General features: G+C 34.1%; 1 protein-coding gene across 5 annotated transcripts in view; it reads right to left on the bottom strand.

The window, feature by feature from the left end:
• The window catches only part of PAN3 (poly(A) specific ribonuclease subunit PAN3), a 132,924-nt gene that overhangs the window by 56,029 nt on the left and 49,332 nt on the right, over positions 1–27,563 (bottom strand). For all 5 annotated transcript variants that reach the window (XR_006821489.1, XR_006821488.1, XM_046028244.1 and 2 more), the window contains one exon: positions 15,851–15,998. Coding sequence is in view for 3 of the 5 variants with exons in the window: in XM_046028244.1 (XP_045884200.1) it covers positions 15,851–15,998 (148 nt within the window). In the remaining 2 variants the exon portion in view is untranslated. The remainder of the gene's footprint in view (positions 1–15,850; positions 15,999–27,563) is intronic.

The following is a 27,563-nucleotide window of genomic DNA, read 5'->3' as shown; positions in this document are numbered from 1 at the left end:
CAAGAAATAAGATCCAGTCCCTATCTCATGAAGTTCACACTCTATCATAAATAAAGCCCACTAAAGTGCTCAAATTTTTCTAATTTAGAAATTTACTCTAGGGCTCCGTGTGAGATCACAATAATGGATAAAATGTTAAAAACACCTCCAGAAGAAGCATTTTTTTAATGATTTTGTTTATTTATTTGACAGACAGAGATCACAAGCAGCCAGAGAGGCAGGCAGAGAGAGAGGAGGAAGCAGGCTCCCCACCGAGCAAAGAGCCGGATACAGGGCTCGATCCCAGGACCCCAAGATCATGACCCGAGCCGAAGGCAGAGGCCCAACCTACTGAGCTACCCAGGTGCCCCCAGAAGAAGCATTTAGCTTTAGTGGAAAAAACGTATATAAATAGGCAAAAAAACCCACCTTTTTTTAAGATTTATTTATTTTAGAGCGAGAGAGCACATGTGCAAGTGAGCAGGAAGAGGGGCAGTAAGAGAGGGAGAGAAAGAATCTCAAGCCGACTCCCCGCTGAGCATGGAGCCCAACGCAAGGCTCAATCTCATGACTCTGAGATCCTGACCTGAGCTGAAATAAAGGGGACACTTAACTGGCTCAGCCACCCAGGTGCCCCAAAACATAGACAAAATTTAAAAAAATATATTGTGATATACTCAAGCACTACAGCAGCACAGAGAAAAATGACCAGAGAGGTAGAAATGGCTTTGGGGAAAGAAAATGAGGCATTTGACCTTAATCAATGAAAAACAGGCAAGATCTCAGGAAACTAAAGAGCCTTCCAGGAAGAGTAAGGTCAAAGCAAAGGCACAGAGATTGGGGGGTGGGGGGCTGACCATGTTCAAATACATATTCTCAAATAGGATGTATACTTTTTAACAGAGTAGGTCCTCCATGAGGTAAAGTTAAAGGGATGAGGCTTACTTAATCAGAAAAGAAAGCAGCAGTCTTTAAACAGTTAGCTTCTATTGTTTTAATTCTTTTTTTAAAAACTGTTTTAATTCTAAAAATATTCACTTAGCATCTAAACACAGTTCCCGCCACAAGGTGCTTCATATTCCAATGGGCATAAAGAAGACCAATCGTTCTAATTTCAACAAAATAAAACTTCAAATTGTAGTAAGGTCTGACAAGGAAATAAAAAGAACCACCTGAGGAAAATAATGGTGGGAAATGTCCTTTAAATTAGTCAAGGACTTTTCCTTTGTGGCATTTTAGCTGACACCGAAGAGAAGGAAAGACCTAGTCACAAAAAGAACAGGTGGAGCAACATATGCCAAGAGCGTGAGCCAGAAAGGGGCTGGACCTATCTGAGGAAGGCCAGCATGGCTGTAACTGAACACACAATGCGGGGGGGGAGAGTATAAGGGTAAGATTTAGACAAGTATACAATACATTAATTATGTAGGCCATACTAAGGAGCTTGGATTTTATTCTACTAACAATTAGAAGGCCATGGCCTCATTTATATTTAAGATTACTTTTGCCTTTAAATGGGAAATGAACTTCAGGGGTAAACCAATTAGTCTATCATGGCTAGGAACAGGGGCAATGTATGTTAATGTATGTTAGAGATATCATATGCAAATTGAATTGACTAGATTACTCATTAACTCACTGTGGACAGTGAGGGAAGAGAGCAAAGATGAATCTTAAGTTTCTCACTCAAGCATCTTTCAGAGGGTGATGATAGGTTTACCCAACTTCATAAAAGCCCTGATAAGAAAAAGCCTTAAATCTACAAATGGAATGCAGAATAATTAATAAATTCTGAAATGAAGTAAGGACTATTCTTCTAGGGTAATTAAGAGATTTTCAAACAGCTTAGCTAGCTTAAGTGGGAAATGAAGCTGGGGAAATGAATTAAACAGTGTAGGGTCCTTGCTACCTATAATTTTTTTATAATGTATACAATTCACATGCATATCCAGAACAGCTCCATCATAGCTCCATCATACTCATATCAAAATTCCAAAAATGAAAAATTTTAGGACAACACAGTAATATTTTCTTTTAATTATAAATATATGTAAACTGAAAGTATCTGAGGGAGGGAAAAGTCCTGCTCTGCCCCACTGTAAGAAGAGGAGTGCTTCTCCACTGTCCCTAACCCCTTAAAGCACTGGTTCTAGGAATGGACATTGGAATTGCCAGACCAGCTGTCTAAAAACAGACATGTGCAGAACTGGGGGGAAAGGAAGGGAGGATCTGGGTGAGAAATTGGAATGGTGGGTTTAGGATGGGTCTCGGTCACAAATTTTTTTAAAAACACCCTGGAAAATGTTGACATACATCCTCAGTTAATCTTTAAAAGATTAACACTAATCCAAGCTAATTTTCACATAGTTTTAATTAGTAGGTTTTTCTAGTATTAATGGCTGAGACCATGAGGGAAATCCATTACAGTCAGAAATATTTTTATGAACATAAGCTACAGCACTTTGTCTTACTGTATATTAGTCATAAAAGTCAAAATTATTAAAATAACAAAACAAAAGGATTAATTTACACAATTATGTTTAAAATAGACCTTTCCCCTTTTGGGGGGTGGAGAGCAGGTGATCTATTTCCTATTGACTGTAGTTTGAATATAGTAAAAACTTTATAATAAAACCAAGTCTCAACATCTCCTTAAGTTTCTCCAAGCAATTCCCCCATATGGTTACTAGTTATGTCCTGTGAGTACAGGTACATACAAAAATATCTCCAAAAGTTAAGTATGAGAACCCAAACCCCTAAATGTCAATTTAGCAAAATTTTAAAAATTGGAAATGTGTTATTTATTTTACCAAGTTTTAATGCAACAAAATTATAAATAAATTACTTTTCATTAGATGAAAGTTTTAAGTTACAATATATTCTCTTTATAAAATATAGATGGAAAATTTGAGAGCTCTCTCATCAGGGAGATTAGTAAATAAGAAAAACTATAAATCTGATTTTTGCCAGTGAAATGATGAGAATGAGATGAGAACCTACTTAGCTTCTACCCCTGAGACAGCTCTCAAACTTCCACAAGGAATAGATAAAATGTCCAATACACGAAATTAATTTGCAACATAAAAAACTGCACACAAGCCACACAATATATTTTTCCTCCAAAAGAAAGAAGTCACAACTCCATGAATAAGACAGTCATAATTTCCAAAATATTAGGAAACCATGCAATTGAGCAAATCACAAAAATCCCTGCTTCTCTATAGAAGAGATTAAAATGCATAACCAAATTTAAATAATACTGTGCCAAGTAATAAATGAATAAAATGGAATATAAGCATTTAACACAAAAAAACACATAGAACCGTAAATCAGACAAGCAAAGAAAACTCTATCCTGTTTACAGTGTCTTTTATTCAAACTGTTTTAAGAGTTCATCCTTAATAACTTAGGTATATAAGATTACTAAGAGAACTTCTCCCATTGTTTTTGTTTCAGAATTACTAAAAGCAACCACCCAAAATTACTGTCTACAATTCTTCCAACTACGCCAATATATCTGTTTTTGTTTGAAATTACTGGTTTTAAATTCTCATTTTCTAGTTTAACAACATGCATTCTGGGTATCTGTTAACCTTTTCAAATAGGAAAAAAATAGTAAGAAGAAGAAAACAGTACTCTAACCTGAAAATACAGGTAAAAGTTTTGTACTGGGCCTAACCTAAAAACTCATTTCTGTAACAAGGACAGGCAATATGTATACTCACAGGCCATATTTAATAGAGGCATGATTTCACCTTCGATCTTACATATAAATTACTTTCCTGAAAGATTACAGCTTTCATCCACAGGGAGCATTTTGAACAGTTTTGTGGCTAAAGATTATCCATGACAAAACATGAATTAAATTAATAAAAAATAAATACCTTACCTGAAAACTTACTCTGATTCTTAATGCATATATGATCTAAATTTATGGATATGTTTTTTTTAATGGAAATTAAATTCTCAGTGAAGTACGTATTTCATAGATTTTTTTTTAATTGAAGGTAGTAGAGCTTCACGTCCTACATGCAAATGCATCCCACACAGGGGAAGCGAATCAAATCACCAGCTACCACTGAAATGCTTTTTTAAAGATGTGATAGAATAATTTTTTTATCCTGAAGTCTCCAAAATCTAGATTCAAGGTAAAATGAACTTTGGATTCAAAGAACCTCCAGTACTTGTGGTATTCCTGATTTTACTCTTATTTTGCCATCCTTCAGTATCCACCTTAAGCCTTTTAATATAGTAGTGAGTAGCAGAAACCTAAATCTTGTTTTTAAAGACTCCATCAAAAAAAATTGAACTAAAAATTATTTGAATAGGACTGTGAAGATATCACAAGTATTCTTTTTCATTTTTTTAAAAAGTATATAAAGAACCAGCAATATTTTTACATTTAGGAAAATATAAAGAAAAAGCACAAAATGTTTTAAAATACTGAATCACAGTTAACATTTCAGTTATAAAAATTATATTTGATGAAAATACAAATATTTTTCTCTTCACTATATTACACAATAAAAATGAAAAGTTTTAACACCGTCAAAAAGTTTTCTTTCTTTCTTTCTTTTTTAATGTAAGTAACCTTTAATAGAAGCCATGTGGATTTGACCAAAATAAATACAACTCAGTTTCCATCTCTGGTTTTCTCCTCAACCTTTAGAAAATTTTAACAATTGATTTATATAATCATTACTTCATTTTGGCTGATTAGTTACATGTGATAAAAAGTATCTGGACTACCTGGCTATTAGAAACACTAAAAGCATTTGAAAAATCTATTACGTGTCCTACAGCTTCCTGAAAAAAATTATCTAGTCTCATTTACCAAAGTTAGGCAAACGCTGTAAATTCGTAGTGGGAATTTAACTTGAGTTTTATCAACCACACACTCTGACATACTATTTGATGGAAACCACAGCCTAAACATCTGTTTTGCTTCCCATGTCTACTAACAGTATTCTTCCCTTTGGCCTAACTTCAACCTTACCTCTATTAACAGCCTTATTTCCATGAGTTTTCATTAATTAATTTGACAAGTATTAGAGTATTAACTACGTGTAATCTATAGTGCCTAAACCCTAAAAGTGTTAATAACTTATCCACATTTTTAAAAACGACTGTATAGATTTGAATTACAATTTTAAGAACTATATCCTCTGAGCCTGTTTGGTAGGTACTTAATTTCATCACCGTAATATTTGAAGAAACATTAACGGTGACCTGCCTGTCCCCAAACTTGGACTAATGATCTAAAATGGTAGGATCTGGGGCGCCTGGGTGGCTCAATGGGTTAAGCTGCTGCCTTTGGCTCAGGTCATGATCTCAGGGTCCTGGGATCGAGTCCCACATCGGACTCTCTGCTCGGCGGGGAGCCTGCTTCCCTTCCTCTCTCTCTCTGCCTGCCTCTCTGCCTGCTTGTGATCTCTCTCTCTCTCACTGTCAAATAAATAAATAAATAAATAAATAAAATCTTTGAAAAAATAAAATAAAATGGTAGGATCTTTCCTAGCCTCTACAATGGTGGCGATCGTTTAAATCATAACATTTATGCTATTTAAATGAAGGGTTAAAACCAATTTTAGTATATGTGCTGCCAAAGCGAGCACAAATGAAGGGTTAAAACCAATGGGAGGAGGACAGGTATCTCATAACAAAACCAACTCTTCCACATCAAAAGAAACATTTTTTGCTTCTCAAGTGATAATGAATATTTGAGTAAATGAATTCTTCATTCATAGTGACAAATTACGTTTGTACTGTTTATAAACAAGAAACTTACTCTAAGACAGGTGTGTCTGATTATAAAAATTATAGATACTGGGGTGCCTGGGTGGCTCAGTGGGTTAAAGCCTCTGCCTTCAGCTCAGGTCATGATCTCAGGGTCCTGGGATCGAGCCCCACATCGGGCTCTCTGCTCGGCAGGGAGCCTGCTTCCCCCGCCACTCTCTGCTTCCCTCTCTGCCTACTTGTGATCTCTGCCAAATAAATAAATAAAATCTTTTAAAAAATTATAGATATTCACAAAAATAATGTAAGGCTAATATTAATGTTATTTTAACTTTGGATTTCTTTCCAATGAATAAAAGCTAATACCAAATTTAAAACAAAAATTGAAGTCTGACTTCAAGAAAATGTTGTGATAGAATCAATAAATACCTCTGCTACTTCTCTAACATAATAATTTAGTTGACCTCCACATAAAAACTTTAGAGCATACATAATAAAATGTAACAGGTAAACAAAGGTATTTGATTACTGGTTCAAGATCCATGGAGTTTAAAATTTTGAAGAGCTATGGTCCTTATCAGGAGCCAGAATAGACATCAATGTATTATAGTAATTAACTTAAAAATTATTTGCCCTTTTACCATTATTAAAGTGGAAGAAATCTCCATTGCCCAGGTGTTTGTTTGTTTTTTTTTTTTTTGAATTGTGTTTATGTTCTTGAATGAGCTTCAGTAACCCCTATAACAATTCAATGGAAAACTTATCTGATCACTTCAGTTATCCAGAACATAGCCAAGAACTAGAAAAAAACTAGTCTCTAAGGATAATTTAAAGTCCATGTACCTTATTCAAAGGCAACAATTCAAGTCCTTAACTCAAAGTCTTTTTCTTATTTGAAAAAAAAAACAAAACTAAAAAATGTGTTTGTGTTCTCAGCCCTCAGCAGATCAGGAGGAAAAGAAAGGGGCTATAAGAAAAAAGGGGAAAGAAGACAGCATAGAGCACTAAAAACAGTGAGGTCTCAAACAGCTTCCCAAGAAAAGCAATCTTATCAGCAATACCTGGAAACAAATTAGAACAGTAAATTTTCTGGCCCACCCAAACCTATGAAATCAGAACTCTGGGGATGAGACCCAAGAGGGCTAGTGATTGTGATGGACTCTCAAATTTGAGAACTGTCCTAAAGGTAGGAATACTAACAGCACAACACAGTCATCAATAAAATGCCAGTAAGAACTCAGTAGAAGGGTTCAAATAAACTTGCCTGAGTATATCCATTCAGGAGCACTTCAACAGTTCAGAGAGCAAGAGAAAAAGGCCTTACCTTCAAGGTATTATAATCTAACACCGGAGTAAGAGGACAATGGAAAAGTGAAGAATCTAAGTAATTATATAACTTGACACAAACTGCTCTACAAACTCTAATACCTAAAGCATATCAATTAGATTCTGGTCCAATATGATCACTGAGGCGGACAAAGTTGAGCATGAGCCATCAAAAAAAAAGGATTATATTCTATATGAAACAAAAGAGTACTACCAATTTTAGAAATCTATGAAAAATTGCTGAAAATCTCAAGTTTTGACAATTAAAGCCATAAAGCTTCTGCTATATTAAAAAAAAAATCAAGCAGGGCCACTAGGTGGATCAGTAGGTTGGGCATCCGACTCAAGTCTCTTGATTTCGGTTCAGATTGTTATCTCAAGGTCATGAGATCAAACCCTGAGTCCAGCTACATGCTGAGTGTGGACGTCTGCTTAAGATTCTCTTTCTCCCTCTCCCTCCAAAACCCACATATGCTTGCGTGCATTCTTTCTCTCAAAAAAAAAAAAAGAAAAAGAAAGGTAAATAAATAAAAAATCAAGTATGCTGGAAACCTCCATTTCCTGTGATCCTAAATAAATCAATTATTGCAGCTTCTTTATCAATATCTTTAGATACCAAAGATGCAAATAAGATAGTGTCCCAAAATGTATAGACACGAGATAACGAGGACCAACTGTTAAAATTTTGCATCAAAAGAAGACTGGCAAATGAAACCTAACTGCTTAAAAATACCAAAGTTCAAATTTTGTGGACAGTTATTAATGGACACCAGACAATTTCCAGGCTTGTCCATACCAACATCCCACTGATGTTCCTCCTCTTCCAGTTGCCTGGAGAGATGCCCAGAAACCACCTGATCTGGGTCTCTAACTGATTTCATGGAAAAGAGCATCTCAGACAACCTGAATATCTGCCCTGGACTAGTACAAAAGCAAGAAATAAGTTTTGTCACGTGAAGAAGCCCTTACAGTTTGTTTCAGCAGGTCAGCCTACCACCACATCACAAACAATGGACAATAATAGTACAAGCCATAGTAACTATAGTCTAGGGAGCAGTTTGGAGACAATAATTATACCAACATCCTATTGATCTGTACTGTTTTCTTTAAGGTACAAAATCCCCCAAAGGGACTATTAGTTAGAAGTTACTACTTATAGGAATACCCTAAAATCTGGAAACCACATCTACAATACAGGAAGATATTTATGAAATCACAAGAAAATATCTCATTCCAGGCATATCAATGTATAAGAGAGTCATGACTAAAAAATCCAGAACTAAGCATTATCACCATAAACATGCAGTCCATGTTTAATTGTTCGCTAGTATTTATGTTTAGGCTTTACTACCCTATGTGTACTAGGGCTTTTAAAATAGATACATCTTTAATTCTTCTCCTTTTCTAAGGCCTTTCCCATGTGCTCCACATAGAATGAACATCTGAAAAGCAAAAAAGAGTAAGAAAACAGGTGGCTTTCATATATGAACTTGACTAGTGAAGTTGAGAAGAATCAGGGAAAATTCAAGACATAGAAGAGGCTGCTGGAGGGGAGGGGGGTGAGAGGATGGGGTAATTGATGATGGACACTAGGGACGGTATGTGGTGTAATGAGCACCTGGTATAAGACTGATGAATCACAGATCTGTACCCCTGAAACAAACAATACATTATATGTTACATTAACTGAATTTAAATTAAAAAAATAAATTCTAAAAAAAAATTAAAAAGAAAGAAGAGGCTGCCATCTTTCATGTCATTCCTATAGAATCAGAGGACCACCCCTAACTAAAGACATGACACACAACACAGTAATTTTATTCACATACTCTCGACCTCACTGAGTACATACAATGCACCAGGCCCCACTGAGCCAAAAGGTTAAAGAAGAATGACCCTAAGCTCTCAACCCATTTGACTTAAAAGGGGAGTGGGGGGTGGGCAAGGACCTGACTCCAATTCTCTACATCCAGCTAGAAATCCAGAATGTTCTTGGGTATTTAACTAATACATGCTCTCTCTGCCTCTCATTTCATCCAGAACCACTACAACACTGATTTACTTACCCCAGATTCCAATCTTACATTGCTGAAACAAAACTCCCCTCATCTCCAGATAGCCTTGGTGGGATTTTCCATTTATACAGACAATGTCAAGGAAGTCCAGTACCTTTTAAAGTCCTTTTAAAGTCTAGTACAAATACCCAACTCTCCTTTTGCTACCTCTCTCATCACTGTGTTCATTTCTGCCTCTTTTTAGTGTGCCTATCACCTACGGATCAACATGTCACAAAACAATAGAATTTTACATTAGAAAGTCTTTTAGAATCATCAAATATTAGCTTCTTAGAGAAACGAAGATGCTAAAACACAGGGATCAAAGGGTGTGCCAAAAACCACACAGCTATTTTATTATAACTAGCACCATGTTCTAAAGGCAATCGAGTCATGATCCAATGAAAGCAGACAAAGAGAAGCAGATGTTGCTGTAAATAGTAGATCAATGAACTTCAGTGGAAGGGAAACCCCTACCCGCTCCCATCCAGTCCCTACTCCAAAGGTAAGGGACAAGTTAGCCAATACATGAGATTTAAACAGGAAGTCCACAATAGGACCTCTAAAACCTAACAAGATGTATTAACCAGGGATTCCCCAACCAGTAGAACAGTATCTACTGGTAGCTATTAAGCCTTACCTGACAGGTCTCCAAGACAGCTGCAGCAGCCACATCCCCCTCTGCGCCATTAACGTCTCGCCTCAGTTTCCTGAAATTCCCAACCGGGAAGGGAATACAGGCCCACAGGCATTCCCAACCCGGTTATGGCTCTACAGTTCTACTGTTAGTAAATCTTCCCTGGGACAGCACCATCTGTATCCATATACATGCATACAAAAAGCAGTCTCCATCTAGGATGAGCTTAACATTACAGGGCAATGAAAAGGTTCTCTTCAAAAAAAAAACCTCAGAGACCCCTGATCTTAACTATAAATTTTTATTTCATTTTTGAATGTAGAAAGTACTCCCCAATTAGAAAACCTGGAAAGGTTTGAGTGATTCTGCAGAATATACCTGAAAAACAAAGTAGTTACAAAAAATGGAAACATGCAATTTAAAAATAATACTTACAAATATTTTCACTGGTTTTAAGAATGTTTCAGCACCTCAAGACACAAAGTGACTCTAGTTCTGGTATAGTCAAATTTTCAAATGGCACATTTCTGTTCTTATAGGACTAATTAATATCTATATTCTCTTGAACATTTGCAATTTTTAGAAGTTTTCAAAGATGTTCATGAAATCATTAAAATTCACTATATTTAAAGATACTGACCAATTAAAACTTTTTTTCCAAGACCAAAATGAAGCTTAATTGAGTAAGCACTTACTAGGCACCATCTATATGCCTGTTTGTGCTAGATAAGAAATGACATGGTTGTTCTTAGGGAACAGGGAACTGGTAATATGCTTAGGAAATCTAGACTGATATTTTTAAACAAAGAAGAGTATTTTAATGCTAGATTACCTCTACTACTATTAAGAGTAAAAACAATTCAGACAAATCAATTCAGACTGAAATAACAACAACAAAAAAAAATCGTGGCAGAGTTTCCCGACTGGGTTGACCCACAGAATTCATTTAACGGTAGACTTTTAGAAAATAATTACAGGAAAATCTAATTAAGAGTAACATACTATAAAACATGGTGTTTAAGATGTTTAAGAATTACATAAATATTTTTATAATTTTATTTTCAGTAATTTTACCACTGAGCAAAACATAAAATAATCTAAAATGATAGATTATGAAGTTTTTATGCCTTCAGTGATTTTAATGTAGAACCTAACATACACAGTACAATTTTAAATATGAACTTGGATATTCACTATCAGCAAGACCACAGCTTCAACCTATTAGTAGAGTTTCCTATTTTCCCACAGGTACATAGGCTCCTTAGCTGGATATCAGAGCAGTAACACAGCTCACGGGGTAGACATATCTATGCATTTGATTTGATCCATAGCAGTGTTCCAACCACAATGACTTAGAGGAGTTAGTGATTTCTGACCTATATGAGTTGTTAATTTTGACAACATATCCCAATTTGCCCTCTCTCTTGTTTTTTAGTCATACAAATTGACTAGTTATATGGACATACATACGTACAACTTGTCCAAAAAAGAAAGTATTTGAAAGGGCTATCACGTGGAAAAGATTCTAATTTTTAACCCATTCAACACAAAGAGAAAGAACTAGGTCCAGTGAATAAAAGACAAGACAGAGTTTAGTTTAGCAAAAGATACAACTTTCTTTTTTATTCAAACTTAAAATGTACATTGAGTTAGCTCACTTAGCTAATGAATTCCTTATTACTAAGAAGAAGTTAGATGATAATCTGTTAGGAAAGTTACCTCTACACTGGCACAAGGCTCAATTAATGTCGACTCCAAAAAGTTCCACCTAGATCAATGACCAGCATCAATTTATTCCATAAACCAACAACTATGAAAATGAAATAAATTACACCTCCATTTCTTTGCCTATGATATGAAATGCCACAGAGCTAATGAATCACAGAACTTTATTATTTTTTAGCACAGAACTTTAAAACTAAAAAGAAAATATCCTTACTCAAACTTCTCAACATTATAAAAATAAAATTTTTTTAAGTAGCAGCATTTGATACATATACCTAAAATTATATATATGGCTTAATATTTTAATATTTTAGAACAAAAATGATGAAAAATATTAATTTCCTTTTCCTTTCCTGTCCCCTTTTCCCCCACACCTTGCCCAAGCCAAAAAATAAATATTAGCTAATTTTGCCCACCAATTCAACAACCTCAAGAATATAAAAGATTATTTCAAAAAATTGGATCTGAAACTGTATTTTCATTAGACTTTTCTAAACTATTACAATAAGATTTATAACAAATGAATAAAATTATTTAATAATGTTACATGTAGTATAATTAAATGCTTCTCTCCAAATCAATTATCTGAGATTTGTCACAATAACATATTAAAATCCGGCTAATGGTCCAAAAATCTGCACCATCTTCATCTTAACGAATGAATTTTTGAAAATACTGAAAGTCACTTATGGCTCTCTTTCTTCTTTATAAATTAATGATGGCATTTTCAAATTCAAAAACTCTCTCTGCCCCTCCCAAGTATCCACACACAATCAAGCAGAACAAGAGATGCTCAAATCCTGAGTCACAACTGTGCATTAAACCACCAAATATATTGGCGAACTCTCTTGAAATGTATGCTCCCACTGCTACCTCTCTTAAAATCACTCTCAGACAGACTATGGTTAATACTGAGGTCATTAAAGCACAGCAAAACTTAGTCTACTTAGTCTACTATCAAGTCAAAAGACTCTTAGGAAAAATTCTGACTAAAATAACCATTCAACAATTAGTTCTAATGATAAAATTAGTTTTCATGGCACAAAAAATTAAGGCATAAACTATCATTTCATATACTTACTGTAGTCATATTTTCATTTCTAAAGATCTATTCAAAAACGTCACTTAAAGCAAAAACTACTAGAAAAATAGATCTTTTTCTATTACTTTTAAACATTCTTACTAAAACTCATTCGGGAAATAGATTTTGCTAGGTGTGTATTAAGCCAATGGTTCTTAAATTTCCGAAGTCTGTATCTCTAAGAAGATAATTCATGCTGTTATCAGAGAAAAATGTATATTTACAAATAAAGAATACGCATATAACTATCTCAAAGACTATGAAGTCCAAGTAGAGTGCCATACCCCAAATACTCCTGTAACTGTACAAAGCAGATACTTAGAAAGTAGCAAGCTACTGTTCTTAGGTTAACTGTGCATGAAACAACTAAACTTATAAATCCTTGATTTCCTAAAGCAGAAAATGGCTGTGTGTTACAATTCAAAGGCAACTTAACATATGCTGCATATTTTTAATAATTTAAATACCTTTGAAACCTAATTAACTATCAATAAATTCAAACAACTTTTATATAAAGTTTTACTTTTGTAGTAAAGCTTTTTAAAAATGCAATCAGGTTTAACAGTGATGAGAACATATTCACTCAGGATTCACTCAGAATCTACTGTGTTCCAGGAAGGCTTTTAATTCCTTATAATTTGAGGAAATTCAAACTCTAATTATCTACTTAATTTTGCTCAACTATGTTCACATTTTTGGTCAAAATGAAAATGACATTACTCTAGTTGACATCTGTATGCTGAATTATTCAAGGTTTCGTGTTTTTTTAGAAAAACGGTATTTGACATATTTCCAAGGGCAATAATTCCTAAAACACAAATTAAAAAAGAGAAAATGAAACTTCATAAACTGAAAATGATCAATAGTTATATCTACAGTAGACAAGAAGCAGCAAAGATAAATTAAATCGCCACTAAGGTAGGTAAATAAACTCTACCACCTTTTTGATTCTATAACTTAAAAGTAGAAATACGAAAAACCTTTCCCAGGCCTTGGGGAAAAAAAAATTTGTGGGTAAGAAGTGATGAAAGACATTGAAGGGAGACTTAATTTTTTTCTTTGTTCCTCTCCAGAAAATGTTAAGCCATTAACTAAAAGGAAAAAATATGAATAAATAATAAATGCAAAACCATTCATCATTCCAGTATTTATAGAAAATACTTGATCTTATTAGTTGATTTTCATTTGAATGAAGAACAATTTTTAAATAATAGGTATTCAGGAATACATTTAATATGTATACTGACCTATTACCAAAGGTTCCAGACAGTAATTACTTTCATTAATAGGAAATAAAATGACCATTTTAATGTTAAAATATATAGAAGAATAATATAGAGCTATATAGAAGAGTAAATAGTTTCTCAGTTAATTTAAAGTTTTATATTAATTAATTTCATCCTAAATTTAAGTTGTTGATCCCCAACTGAGACCAATGAAACTTCTACCTACACACAATGAAACATCTACCTACCCACCTACCGAAGAGCTTAAAGAAGTAATGAATCAATTAATAAATTTTCTAATTGCTTTCAAGATTTAAAATTTCCTTTGGCATTTTTAACTCCTTTAAATATTTAAAAAGCTTATTTTTTTTAATAGCAAGCCTGAACTAATCTGATCAAAGATGTGAACAAAATAATTACTTTTGAAACAGGCGAAGACGTGTTGTCAGGCCAAAATAAACTGGTACCTCACTAAAAGAGCCAAAGTTTTCTGATTGGCATGTGGATACCGTGCTTGTGGGTTCTTTATAAACACTGCTCAGAAGTCTGGAAAATCTCTAAGAAATTTTAGATGTATAGCTGACATGTAGATTATGTTCATGTAAACAATGTGAACACACCTCAATGGGACAAAAATCATAGTAGCATATTACTTACAAGTAAAACTTTTAGGCTACCAGGGATATTCAATTCTGACACTGCTCTCTAGGGAAGAAGGGAAAATATTTACAAATTTAACTGAACCTGAAAAGAGCCAAAGTAGAAGAAAAGGTAAGCAGACAGGAGAGGGGGAATGGGTCGAAAGGGAAGGGAAGATGAGTGGGAAGGAAGAGAGCAAGAAGGAAAAAGGTGGCAGAAAGAAGCATTGATAAAATCCTTAGCAACATAAGGTTATTCTGCCTCGAAGTACACTTGATACTTTATATACTAAACCTGATGCTCTGTTCCATAAAGTTATCAGTACTACTCTCATTCTTTATTTCATAAAGATCTTTGATTTTAATATCAGTATCAAAACCGATGAATCTTACTAACTGGATTAAGCCCTGGAGGTAATATTAGTTTCAGACTGATCTAGGTAAACCCTTTGGCTTCAATGGCATCCAATTTCTGTTTTTTGAAACACTGAAGACTAAATGATGACTATCCAGCACAGGTCTAGAAACATAATCGTGTGAGTAATTTCGAACAGTTTATAGAGACAAGATAACCTGCTCTGCACTTATTATAAATTCAACATAATTCTCCACACCTTGGATTTCTAATTAAGGTACACCGCAGCAGGGATGGATGATGTTATTTAACAAATTTTTCATATTTCTATATTAAATAAATGTCTATTATATGGAGTAGAATGAAAAATTTGTATGAATTTTTTAAGATAAAAGAGAGGACTTCAAGAAAATAAAATTCTGGAAGGGTCACATTTGAACTACACCTCAAGACCCCTGAGGTATCAGTGCATTTATTCAAATTCTTCAGCCATTATGGGTAAACATGGAAAAAAAAATGAGTGAAAAGTACTATTTTCTCAACCATGACAACCCCTAAATAGATTTCTTTCCTACTGTTGTTTATAATACTTTAGCCATTTTAAAATTACTACTATATATTTATAATCAAACACCTGAAAGACAATGCACCTAAACTTGTATTTAGAATGACACAGAATTATTTTTTTTAGAAACTTACTGTAAAAAGAAGATTCTGAAGCTTATATATCTCAATATTCTATTTCTGAGGCTTTTACGGAAGTTTTTGAGTGAAACAGCATTATTATTGACTTGAAAAAATAGGGAAATACTAAGGTCCAAGTAGATTATTTTTTCTAATAAACCACTTTCTACTTTAAATTTCTTTTTGTGCTTTTAAACATGCTTATATAGAATTTTTGTTTATATTTAAATTTTGTTTAAGATTTTCAACTATACATTTGATCTATGGTACCAAAACTAAGAACATAAAACTCATAATGTGTCTAAATGTGAATCATTCAAGTATACAATTTCAGTTCTGATAAACTAATAGCAAATAGTGCTTACAGATTTGATATCTGGAACTCACTGGAAACAGTTACTCAACTTACCTGGTGCTAATCCAGCAGCAGCAGGACTTCCCATGGATGGGTGAGAGAACACTTGAGAGAAGGCAGACATATTTGACTGGGACACGTTACTCAGCCTGGAGGTTGATCCTCCTTTAGGAATAAACTCGCTTGCAGTAGGATTTGGTGTCTATTTAAAAATCAAATATAGTAAGTTAACACACTTTAAGCCCAAAAAAGACATTGAATCTACTAGGCATTATTGCACAATGATTTACTGTGTAAAATATTTTATTGAAAGGATTTACAGAGTTTTTAGCTTCTGTATTTTGGAGTGGTATAATTAAATTTCTTGAAGGAAATTTTTTAATCAAATTTGAGGATTTTAATCATTTCATTTGCAGAATTTAACCCCCAAAACATGTAAAATTTGCCTTGACTGTCAAATATGCATCATTACCAAACTATCCTAACACATTTTAGAGAACTGGGAGGTTGAGACTACCTCAAAACTGAGCAACAAGTTTCAAGTTTAAGATCTTCAAACCACTTCTACCAGGATAAAGGTCAAACGCGCCTTTCTTCCAAAATTAATCATTTCCCTTTTTTAAGACACTTAAAGACATTTCCCCAATAATACAGTGCCATGTATTTAAGTAATAAAGACAAAAAAAAAAAACATTTAAAAATAAGGAAAAGGTGGGAGTATTTTGTCAACATGGAACAAATATCCTCAATTTTTCTGAAATGGTGACCATTTTAAATTCTAGATGCCTAAGCATAATAAAGATTCAATCACTCTTAATATTAATCATTTGAATTCAACTTTCAAATGGTCAGCCAAGGAGATAATTTAGTATGGCTCACATTTCAGCACACATTCTATGCATACATATAAACTAAGTTTAAAAAGCACTGAACCACAACGTAAAGCATTCAATCACTTAAAAGTCTGTTAGAACCGATCATTAGGATGTAAAAATGCATTTCCATACAAGGCAGAAAATAAGATAGACTAATTCCTGTACAACCCGAGAACAACTTCCCTAATTCAATAAGAAACCACTCTACACTGCCAAATTAGAGTTCAAGTTATTAGATTCAGAAGACTGTAAGTCAACAGGCTGACTTAAATTTAAACTCTACAACAAATGAGAGTTTACCAATTACATGCTTGCTAATGTTAAATGCAAAGTTCATAAAATGTAGAAGAAATGTTAAACTGGGCTTAATTAAAATATATTAAAGAATGAAATCTCTTTAACTGTCACATCTAAGATAGGAAATTCTGGAAAAAAAAAAAACAAAAAAACAAAACAAAAAAAAAAACAACCAAAAAACAAAAAACAAAACCCAGGCCTGATCCAAAATATATTTTTCAAAGAGAAAAAAAAATCCTCTTCTATCACTTTTCTGTATGCGCGTGTGTGTCTGTTTCAAACACTTCCAAATTCTAAAGTTTTCAAAAATAGTGGTATATTCTACAAAAGTACGGTCAATTCCTTAATTTCTGGGAAAATTTCTAGAAAAGTAAGTCCATGCATTTTACTATTATATTACTCCCTAGTTCTAAGGGAACAAATGGCTACTAACAAGATCACTTCAGAGTTAAACCAATGTGTTTCAGTTAATCTTAAATCTATTTTAGAAGATGAGAGTCAAGATAAAAGTAATCAGTATCTTGGTAAGAGTCTAGAGTGCCTAGAAGAGATGGAGACTTCAGGATTATAAGATTACTAAGAGCAAATCTGGACAAAGAAAATTATATGTGTAAACAAAAAAAATCTTAGTAGCATATTCCTGAGAATTAGGTATTACTCATTTTCCATGTCAGTTATATCTTATATTTACGTGAATAACAGATTTTGAAGCTGAGCTACTCTAAATTAAATCTATTTTAAATTAATTTGAAAGCTTACTTTTAAAGGATCCTACACAGGAGAAAAAGGAGGGAAAAGTCTATTCCACCATTCCCAAACAAATCATATATAAAATGTCATTTTAACAAATTATAAAGAGCTTCCAAATTTATGAGAAGTTATTAAAATTAATATAACCATGAAACTTTACACACTAACCTGCAACCTTTACAGGTTCAACAATCAAAGATACAACCTACCCAACAATGAATTTTAAATAAGAAGTGAAAAGAAAAGCCTAAAATCCTCTCTCCTTTCTCTTTTCTGATTTAAGATGGCAAAGCATTTCCCTTGAGTGGATGGTTTAGGAGTTTATTTTATTCAACTCTGAGTACTTGAGATTAGAGAAAAGGTTAATGGATTTAACTGACAGAAAAAAACAATTACAGAGGATTTAGGTACAACACAAACCAAAATCTAGGAATAAGAGAGTAGGGCTATTATTAACAGGTAATATAAATTCTTATACTATCTAGCCAGATTAGAGAACTATCAGAAATATTTAAAGTAATAATTAACAATTATTATAATAATGAGAATACGTCTTATGATACAATTAGTTAAAATAATAACTACAATTAAAAGATGTATTCTTAAAATGACTTTAATTTTTTGGTTTAAATTATAAATACAGGATTTATAAAGTAACAAAATAGTATAGGCACACATCTTTAACATGTTAAAAAGAACAACTTTTTTTTTTTTTTTAATTGTTTATTTGACAGAGAGAGATCACAAGTAGACAGAGAGGCAGGCAGAGAGAGAGAGAGGGAAGCAGGCTCGCTGCTGAGCAGAGAGCCCGACGTGGGACTCGATCCCAGGACCCTGAGATCATGACCTGAGCCGAATGCAGCGGCTTAACCCACTGAGCCACCCAGGCGCCCCCTAAAAAGAACAATTTTTTTGAAAAATAAGCCAAAACTGGTTAACTACAACCAGTATATCATATTAAAATCAAGTATCTGTTCATCAGAAAGGAATTAATTTCTTTTAGCTTTAGGAAGTGAAGGTTACAGTTAGAAAGAAGACTCAAGGACTTGGGTTGTACAAATTTTCTGTCTAACTTCAACACCTCTAAAGAGACTGGAATAAAAAGTTTTATTACTCCTGCCCTATTATTTTCATAATCTTTACTAACTATCTAGTATATGTTCCTACACTATTAATTTGTTATTTCATATACAGGTAACTATATATTTATAATTTCTATTTCTATTCTAGTACTTACATTTTAAATCCTAATTTTCAGCATTTCTTAAAAAGCTCTAAATGCATATTTTTTTTAAAAATCAATGTTTATTCAAGTCAAGTAACAGACATCATTTTGGGAGAATTTATCAATAAAAATAGTTTGTGGTTCTCATACACTTAAATTTCCACTACTAACTTGCATGCCAAAAACAGCCAAGTGCTTTTTATAATCTGACACCATCCTACAACATTTAGCTATGATTCCTACCTGTACTCTCTAAACAGAAATAGACTAAATCAAGAGTCCTATTCACATTTAGTTTAAAAAGCACTACTGCCATTGTTATTATACTTAAAAATAATAACATTTCAATGTAGACATCTCATTCAACCAAAATGATAAAGCATTTCCTATCCGATAGGGTTTTTTTTTTACAAATGAAGTAATTTTCTAATGAAGTTTTCTAACTTAGGTTTAACACAATTTTATGTTTTTCTATTAGATGAGTCCATGGAAACTGTTGCTTTTAAAGTAAAATTCAGTATTTAATACTCTGCTGGACTCCACTACAAAGAGAACACTTATTTAAGACCACAATAAATGAGTCCCAGAAATTAAGGGACTAATTTAATAAATAGTGCAACAAAATAAAAAGTAACAACCATTAGTATGTTTTTAAAATTAAGTAGAAAAACAGGAAGTTTATATTAAATGAAAACAGAACACAAAGTCTTATGTAGTATTTCACTCCAAGTATGTCAAAAAGGTCTGTAAGAAGAAGTTGTCTTAAGGTGACATATGGCTGAGAAACCATAATGCTTTTGAGTATTGCTCAGGTTTTTTAAAAATCACATAATAAACCCATAAAACCCATTAAATACCTTCCATGGTAAAGATCCTTATAAAGAGCTCAACTTACTTTACTTGTCTTAACGGCTTAAGTTGCTATCAGTAACCTTTTTACTCTCTGAATGAAACCTGACCTGCTAATTTTTTTCTTAACAGCTTTATTTAGATACAATTGACATATGAATAAGCTACACATATTTAAAATGTAAACTTTGATAACTCTGGTCACAGGTAGACAACCAGGAAACCATTACCCAAATCAAGATAGCGAATATATCCATCATGCCAAAAAGTTGCCACAAGCTTCTTTTAAATCCCTCCTTCCCATTCCTCTCTACTCCCCTGCCTTGGTCTTGAGCCAACCACAGATCAGCTTTCTGCCACCATAGATTAATCTGCATTTTCTAGAATAATATGAATGGATCTGACATACATATTTATGCGCTGGTTTTTTCCATTTGGCAACATTAAGATTCATCAATGTCACTGCCTCTATCAATACTGCATTTCTTTTTTACTGATTAACAGTCAATAACATCACTATACCACAACTTGTTTATCTTTTCATCCAATGGACAAAGGTTGTTTCCAGTTTTTGGCTATTAAAAGCAAAGCTGCCAAGAACACTCATACAAGTCTTTGTATGGATATATATTTAACACTGTTAAAAAATTGGTAAGCTGTTTTACGAAGTGGTTGTACTATATTTTAGTATGTTTACCAGCACACTGTGGAGAGATCAAGATGTTTTAGGTACTCAGGCATGTGTGCTTTGGTCAGACTTTTATATTTGAGACTTTTTAATAGGTGTGTAGTAGTATCTCAATGTGGTTTTATTTTGCATTTCCCAAATGACTTATTTGCCACTCTGTGTCTTCTATCATGAAATGTCTGTTCACACTTTTTGGCCATTTTTATTAGATGTGTTTTTTACTAGAATTTTGACAGTTTGGGAAAGAAGTCCTTTGTCAGATATATGATATAAAAATATTTTCTCCAGGTCTATAACTTGTCTTTTCACTGTTTTAACAGTATCTTTCAAAGAACTGAAGTTCTTAAATTCTGATGAAATGCGGTTCATAAAATGTTTAAGAATCATATATTTGGTGTTACATCTAAGAAATAACTGCCTAAACAAAGGTCACAGATACTACCCATTTTCTTCTGTAAGTTTTGTGGTTTCATGTTTTACATGCAGGTCTAAGTTCCACTCTGAGTTAACTTTATAATGTATGAGCTATGGGTCTAATATTTTTTATTTACTCCAGCACTGTTTGCTGAACAGATCATTTTTCCTCCACTGAATGCCCTTTGCTACTTTGTTGAAAATCAACTACTTATTTGGGATTACACAACTCTATAGATAAATTTGGTAAGAATTAACATCTTAACAATAATAAGTCTCCAGATCCATGAACATGATAAATGCCTCCATTTATTTAGGTCTTCTTTAATTTCTCTTAGGAATGTTTCAAAGTTTTCAATTACAGGTCCAGTAGGTCAGATTGATCCCTATTTTATATTTCTGATATTATTATAAATTACATAATTTTTAAAATTTCAATATATTATTATTTGTTGCTAGTACACATGTACCAGTTTCCTGGTAACAAACTGCCACAAACTTGACGGCTTAAAACAACAGATATGTATGCTCTCCCACTTTTTGGATGCCAGAAGTCCAAAATCCAGTTGTTGGTGCTTCCCTCCAGATGCCCTGGAGCAGAATCCATCCCATGCTTCTCTCCCAGCTTCTGGTAACTACCAACATTCTCTGAGATTCGTTGGCTTGTTCCACATCACTTGTTTCTGTCTCTGTCCTCATATCACCTTCTCCTGTGTATAATCTCCCTCTGCCCTTGTCTTACCAGGACACCTACCCTTATTCTGGTCCCACTTAAATAGTTCAGGAAGACATCTCCAAACCCTTAACTTAATTACATCTGTAAAGACTCTTTTTCCAAATAAGGTAGAATTCACAAGTTCCAGAGATTAGGACATGAACTTATCTTTTGGGGGACCAAATTTGGGCTGCATTTGTTGTTCTCTAGTTTAAGGTAGCACCTAAGGTCACTGACCTAAGAATGTTTCTTCTCTTCTACTATAAGCATTTAGGGCTATAAATCTCCCTCATTACTGTTTTAGCAGCATCCCATTTTGACATGTTTTCATTCTCACTCAGTTCAAAATACTTTCTACTTTTCCTATTTCTTCTTTGACCCATGTATAATTTAGAAGTATGTTATTTGGTTTCCAAATACTTGAAGATTCTCCACAAATACTGATTCCTACTTTAATTACACTGTGGTCAGAGAACGTATTTATCTGACCTGAATCCTTTTATAAGTTTACTGAGACTTGTTCCATGATCCAGAATTGGTCTAATGTTTTATGTGCACTTAAAAAGAATATGTATTCAGTTGTTCGGGGGCAGAGTGTTCCATAAATGTCAAATTGATAGAGCTGTTCAAATCTCCCATACCCTACTGTTTTGTCTCCTTCCTCCAATATTAAGGAGTACTCAAATCCCTATCACTGTTTGTCTACTTCTCCTTGCAACTCTTACTAGTCTCTGTCTCATATATTCATATTTTAACCCTGCTCTTAAGTACATACACATTTAACAATGGTACATCTATGCTCTTAAAGAACTGTTCCTTTATTTTTATTGAGTAACTCTCTTTGTTCTCTAATATTCTCTGCTCTGAAACCTACTTTGTCTGATAGCTACCCCAGGTATAATAATATATATACATCAATGTACTATATATATATATAGTTGACTCTTAAATAACATGAGTTTGAACTGTGCAGTCCACTTACACAGATTTTTTCCATACAGTACAGTACCTGTAAATGTTTTTTCTCTTTTGATTTTATTATTTGCTTTTCTCTAGCTTACTTTACTGTAAGAATATAGTTTACAATACATATAACATGCAAAATGTGTGTTAATCAAATGTTTATGTTATCAGTATGGCTTCTAGTCAACAGAAGCTGCGAATCATGAAGTTTTAGGGTAGTCAAAAGTTATACAAAGTTTTTTGTTGTTGTTGTTTGTTTTTTTTTTTAGTTTATTTGATGGAGAGAGTGAGTACAAGCAGGGGGAACGACAGGGAGTGGGAGAAGCAGACTCCCACTAAGCAGACAGCCCTATAGTGCTCGATCCTAGGATCCTGGGATCATGACCTGAGCCAAAGGCAGACACTTAACCAACTGAGCCACCCAGGTGCCCCGTTATACAAAGATTTTCAAATGCATGGTGGGTTACCACCCTAACCTCTACATTGTTCAAGGCCAACGGTATTACTATACCATATATATCCATATATATATATATATATATATATATATATATACACACACACACACACACACACACACACACACACACGGTACAGACTGAAAATAGGTAGTGTATTAGTATAAATATACTATCATAGTACACATATGTGGTATATGATGCTAGTAATACACACACAAATCTTTTCTGACTAGTTCATGGTATATCTTTAAACTTATTTTTATCCTTATGTTTAAAGTGGGGGTTTTGTCAGTTTCATATAGTTGGATCTTGCTTTTTTAAATACAATCTGAAAATCTCTGCCTTCTTATTGGGACATTAAGGCTATTTATATTTAATGTGATTATTTATATGGTTAGATTCAAAACTATCTACTATCTTGCTACTTTTTTTCCTAGTTGTTCTCTTTGTTCTTTGTTCTCCTTTTCCTTTTCCTGCCTTTTTCTGGATAACTAGTTTTTAAAATTTCTTTATCGTTCTTCTCTCAGCTTATCAGCTATAACTCTCTGTTGTGTTATTATACTGGCTGTCTTGGGTTTTATAATATATATATTTACTATCTTAGTCTGTTAGGGTCATGACAAAATACCATATACCGAGCAGCTTAAACAACAGAAATTTATTTTCTCACAGTTCTAGAAGGTGAGAACCTAGGATCAAGGTGCCAGCAGAGTTAGTTTCCCCCCTGAGGCCTCTCTCCTTGGCTTGTAGACAGCGAACTTCTTGCTGTGCCCTCAAGGAAATAGGCCTTTTCTGTGGACCTTTGGTATTTCTTTGTCTTCTAAGGACATCAGTCATATTGGATTAGGGCCCCATCCTTATGACATTTAACCTTAATTATTTCTTTAAAGGCCCTATTTCCAAATACGGTCATATTAAGGGTTAGGGGTTAAACATATGTATTTAGGGGAGACACAATTCAGTCCCTAACACCAATTATCATCCAGTCTTAAACTACTTCACACATCGTATAGCAAGCTTACAATATTATACTTCCATTTCTCCTCCCCCAGACTTTGTACTAGTTTCATCACATATTATTAGTTATAAACCTAGTAAGAGGTTGTTACTATTTTTGCTCTGAACAAGTATTTTTAAGAGAGACTTAAATAAGGGGGAAAGCTTCTTCTATTTATTCATATAGTATCTGTTTCCAGTGTTCTTCACCTCCTTGTATAGATTCTGATTTCCACAGGCTTTTGTTTTCCTTCCACCTGAAATATTTCCTTTAATACCTACTGAAGTACACATCTGCTGGTGGTGAATCCTTCAATTCTTGTATGTTTGAAAAAAGTGTTTATTTTGTTTTAAAAAAATATTTCAAAATAATTTAAGACTCACAACAAGTAGTCTTTGTATGTCTACTAATTTTTGATTGGTTGCCAAATACTGCTACTTTTATCTTTTTGGGTATTGGGTATTTTTTTTTTTATATTCCTACAAAAAAATTTTAAGCTTTGTTCTCCATCACAAACTGCTTAAAAAGTAGACTGATCCTTCAGGTCTTGCTTTTAAACTTAACATTAGGAAGGCCCAGGGCAGCATTTATTTTAAGACAATAATTTGGCCCCACTACTAGGCAAAAGACTTCCCATTACCATACTGGTACTTCCTAAATCGTGATGCTTTCCATGTTGGCTGGTGAGAATAGGAACTATAGCTGTCTTGTATGAACGCTGAGAATTATTTTTTGCGATCTTTTTATGAATTTCTTCTTCCAGCTCAAACAGCCTCTTCACTTATACCCTCTGATCAGTACTCAGCTGAAAATTCAACAGGATCTTTCCAAGTGTCTAAAGTTCCTTCTGTTTATGAACTCCCTTTTCATTAGTATTTTCTCTTGTGAACTACAACCTTCTGTTAACCTCCGGTTTGGTCTCCTCAATTAAATAAATCACTAGGCTCCACCTGAGTTCCGGCTCCATGCACCAGGCCTGGAAACTCCCTCCAAGCAGTAAGTTAGATTCACCTTTGTTTCCCATCTATCAGGAATGATTGTCCTCCATTGTCTGATATCTAATGTCTTGAAAACTGTTATTTCATATACTGGCTCAGTTTTTTAGCTGTTTCTAGAGGGTAAGTCCAACACCCATTCTTCACCTTGGCCAGAAAACAGATCTAGTAGTAAATGTTTTCAAAATATAAGATATCCCTAGTTTGATCAATAAATAAAATTTAGGGGCACCTGGGTGGCTCAGTGGGTTAAAGCCTATGCCTTCGGCTCGGGTCATGATCCCAGGGTCCTGGGATTGAGCCGCACATGGGCTCTCTGCTCAGCAGGGAGCCTGCTTCCTCCTCTCTTTCTGCCTGCCTCTCTGCCTACTCTGCCTCTCTGCCTCTCTGTCTGTCAAATAAATAAATAAATAAATAAATAAATAAAATTTAGCCAACTCCTCATTTTGGTCAGGCTCTTACCAGTAAAGAGGTGCTTTGCAACTATCATTTTGTATAATTTCTCAGCAAATCTACCACCTCCCTATTAAGTTGGTTTTTCTTTTCAAGTTTGTTGTGCTTTCTATACCATCTCTATCCTAAACAAATAAATTATATCAGAACTAAATAGTCTTCTGATAATGCAGATATCTTTGAAGCATCAAATCAAGATATCTATTCTACATCCTACATATTTCTCAGATTCAACTGTTTCTACATATGTCACCATCAGTGCCCAAGTCTACACCACCAACATCTGCTCTCAGGTTTACTGCAACATCATCCCAATGGACCAACTAGACTCCAATCTTACTCAACTCCAATCCTTCTTATATTGTTCAACCAGGGTTAAAGAGAGTAAGAGACAAAAACAGAAAGAAAAGGAAGAAGAGGAGGAAAAAGAGGAAGGGGGAGGGGGAAGAAAGGAAGAGAAGGGGAAGTTTTATTTAATGACTTACTGATGAAATCCAGTTAGATTGAACAGATCAAGTTTCCACTGTTCTTGACTGAATCAAGTTAATTTTTTTAAAAAAAAAGATATGAAATGTTGATATAAATCTCAGCCTTATCTACTTTTTTTCTAAAACCTACTCCAATCTACCATTTTATGACTGTTCTTCCCTCTTTGGAGTTAACAAAAGCCCAGTTGGGACTAATTCAAAAGATTTGGGTCCAAGGGGTGTGTCTGTCTGTCTGTCTGTCTCCTGGCAAGGGCAAAGAGCAGTGAATTAGTTGGGTGGGTCAAAGAGGGGTACTGATAATGAGGGGAAAAGGGAGGAATTGGCAAGCATTGTGCCTTGATAAAATGATCTATAGAGGCATAAAAAGATGAGACACAAGGACATAAACAACAGCCCTATTCAGAGCTATTTTTACCAGTGTTCAGTGTTCCTAAGTAATATAGAATAAAGAGGAACAGGATGAAATGGAAAGGAGAAGTCAAATGGCTAACAAGACCCTCCAAGTTCACATTTTTACAAGATTTTTTGGAATTTAATGGGCTGTTATTTCCCCTTATTTCAAGCACATCCAAATATGGTCCCTTTTAAATTTACTATCAAAACATACTCAACTTCTGGGCTATTCAGAAACTAATCTTTTTAAGACCAGCAAAATTTCACCTTATAAGCTAAAAGTTAACATCTAAAATACTACTACTGTGAAATTAGTCTATTTTCTGAAGCAATCTGGACTCTTTGATAAACACACTAACAGAGTAAATATGATTTCTAAATAAATCAGAATCAAATTAGTGAAAACTGTGGAAGAAAGTTGATTCCTAATGCTTCCAAGAGATACACTTCAATGTTGTCTTAAATACTCTTAATCTCACAAAACAAACTGGGGGTTGCTGGGGGGAGGTGGGGTTGGGAGAGGGGGAGGGGGTTATGGACATTGGGGAGGGTTTGTGCTATCGTGAGTGCTGTGAAGTGTGTAAACCTGGTGATTCACAGACCTGTACCCCTGGGGATAAAAATACATTATATGTTTATAAAAAAAAAAAAAATTGGAAGGGGAGGCGAACCATAAGAGACTATGGACTCTGAAAAACAACCTGAGGGTTTTGAAGGGTCAGGGGTGGGAGGTTGGGGGAAAAGGTGGTGGGTAATAGGGAGGGCACGTTTTGCATGGAGCACTGGGTGTTGTGCAAAAACAATGAATACTGTTACGCTGAAAAAATAAATTAAAAAAAAAAAAAAAAAAAAAAAAAAAGAAGAAGCAGAGTCCATAGTCTCTTATGGTTCGCCTCCCCTTCCAATTTCCCTCAACTTCCTTCTCCTCTCCATCGGTGGGAGGTTGGGGGAACCAGGTGGTGGGTAATAGGGAGGGCACGTATTGCATGGAGCACTGGGTGTTGTGCAAAAACAATGAATACTGTTTTGCTGAAAAAAATAAATAAATAAATTTAATTTAAAAAAAAAAGAAGTTCTCCTATTTATAATTTGGCTGTCTTTAGAGTGAAATAGTATCAGTATATCAGAACCTACAAGTTAGAAAAATTTTCATAAGCTCAGCAAAAAAATTATACAGCTTGAAACTATGGAAACATAAATTTCC

The sequence above is a fragment of the Meles meles genome, chromosome 14, assembly GCF_922984935.1.
Source record: "Meles meles chromosome 14, mMelMel3.1 paternal haplotype, whole genome shotgun sequence".
Taxonomy (NCBI): Eukaryota; Metazoa; Chordata; class Mammalia; order Carnivora; family Mustelidae; genus Meles; species Meles meles.
Note: the sequence above shows the minus strand (reverse complement) of the source record. Positions and strands in the feature narration are given on the sequence as shown.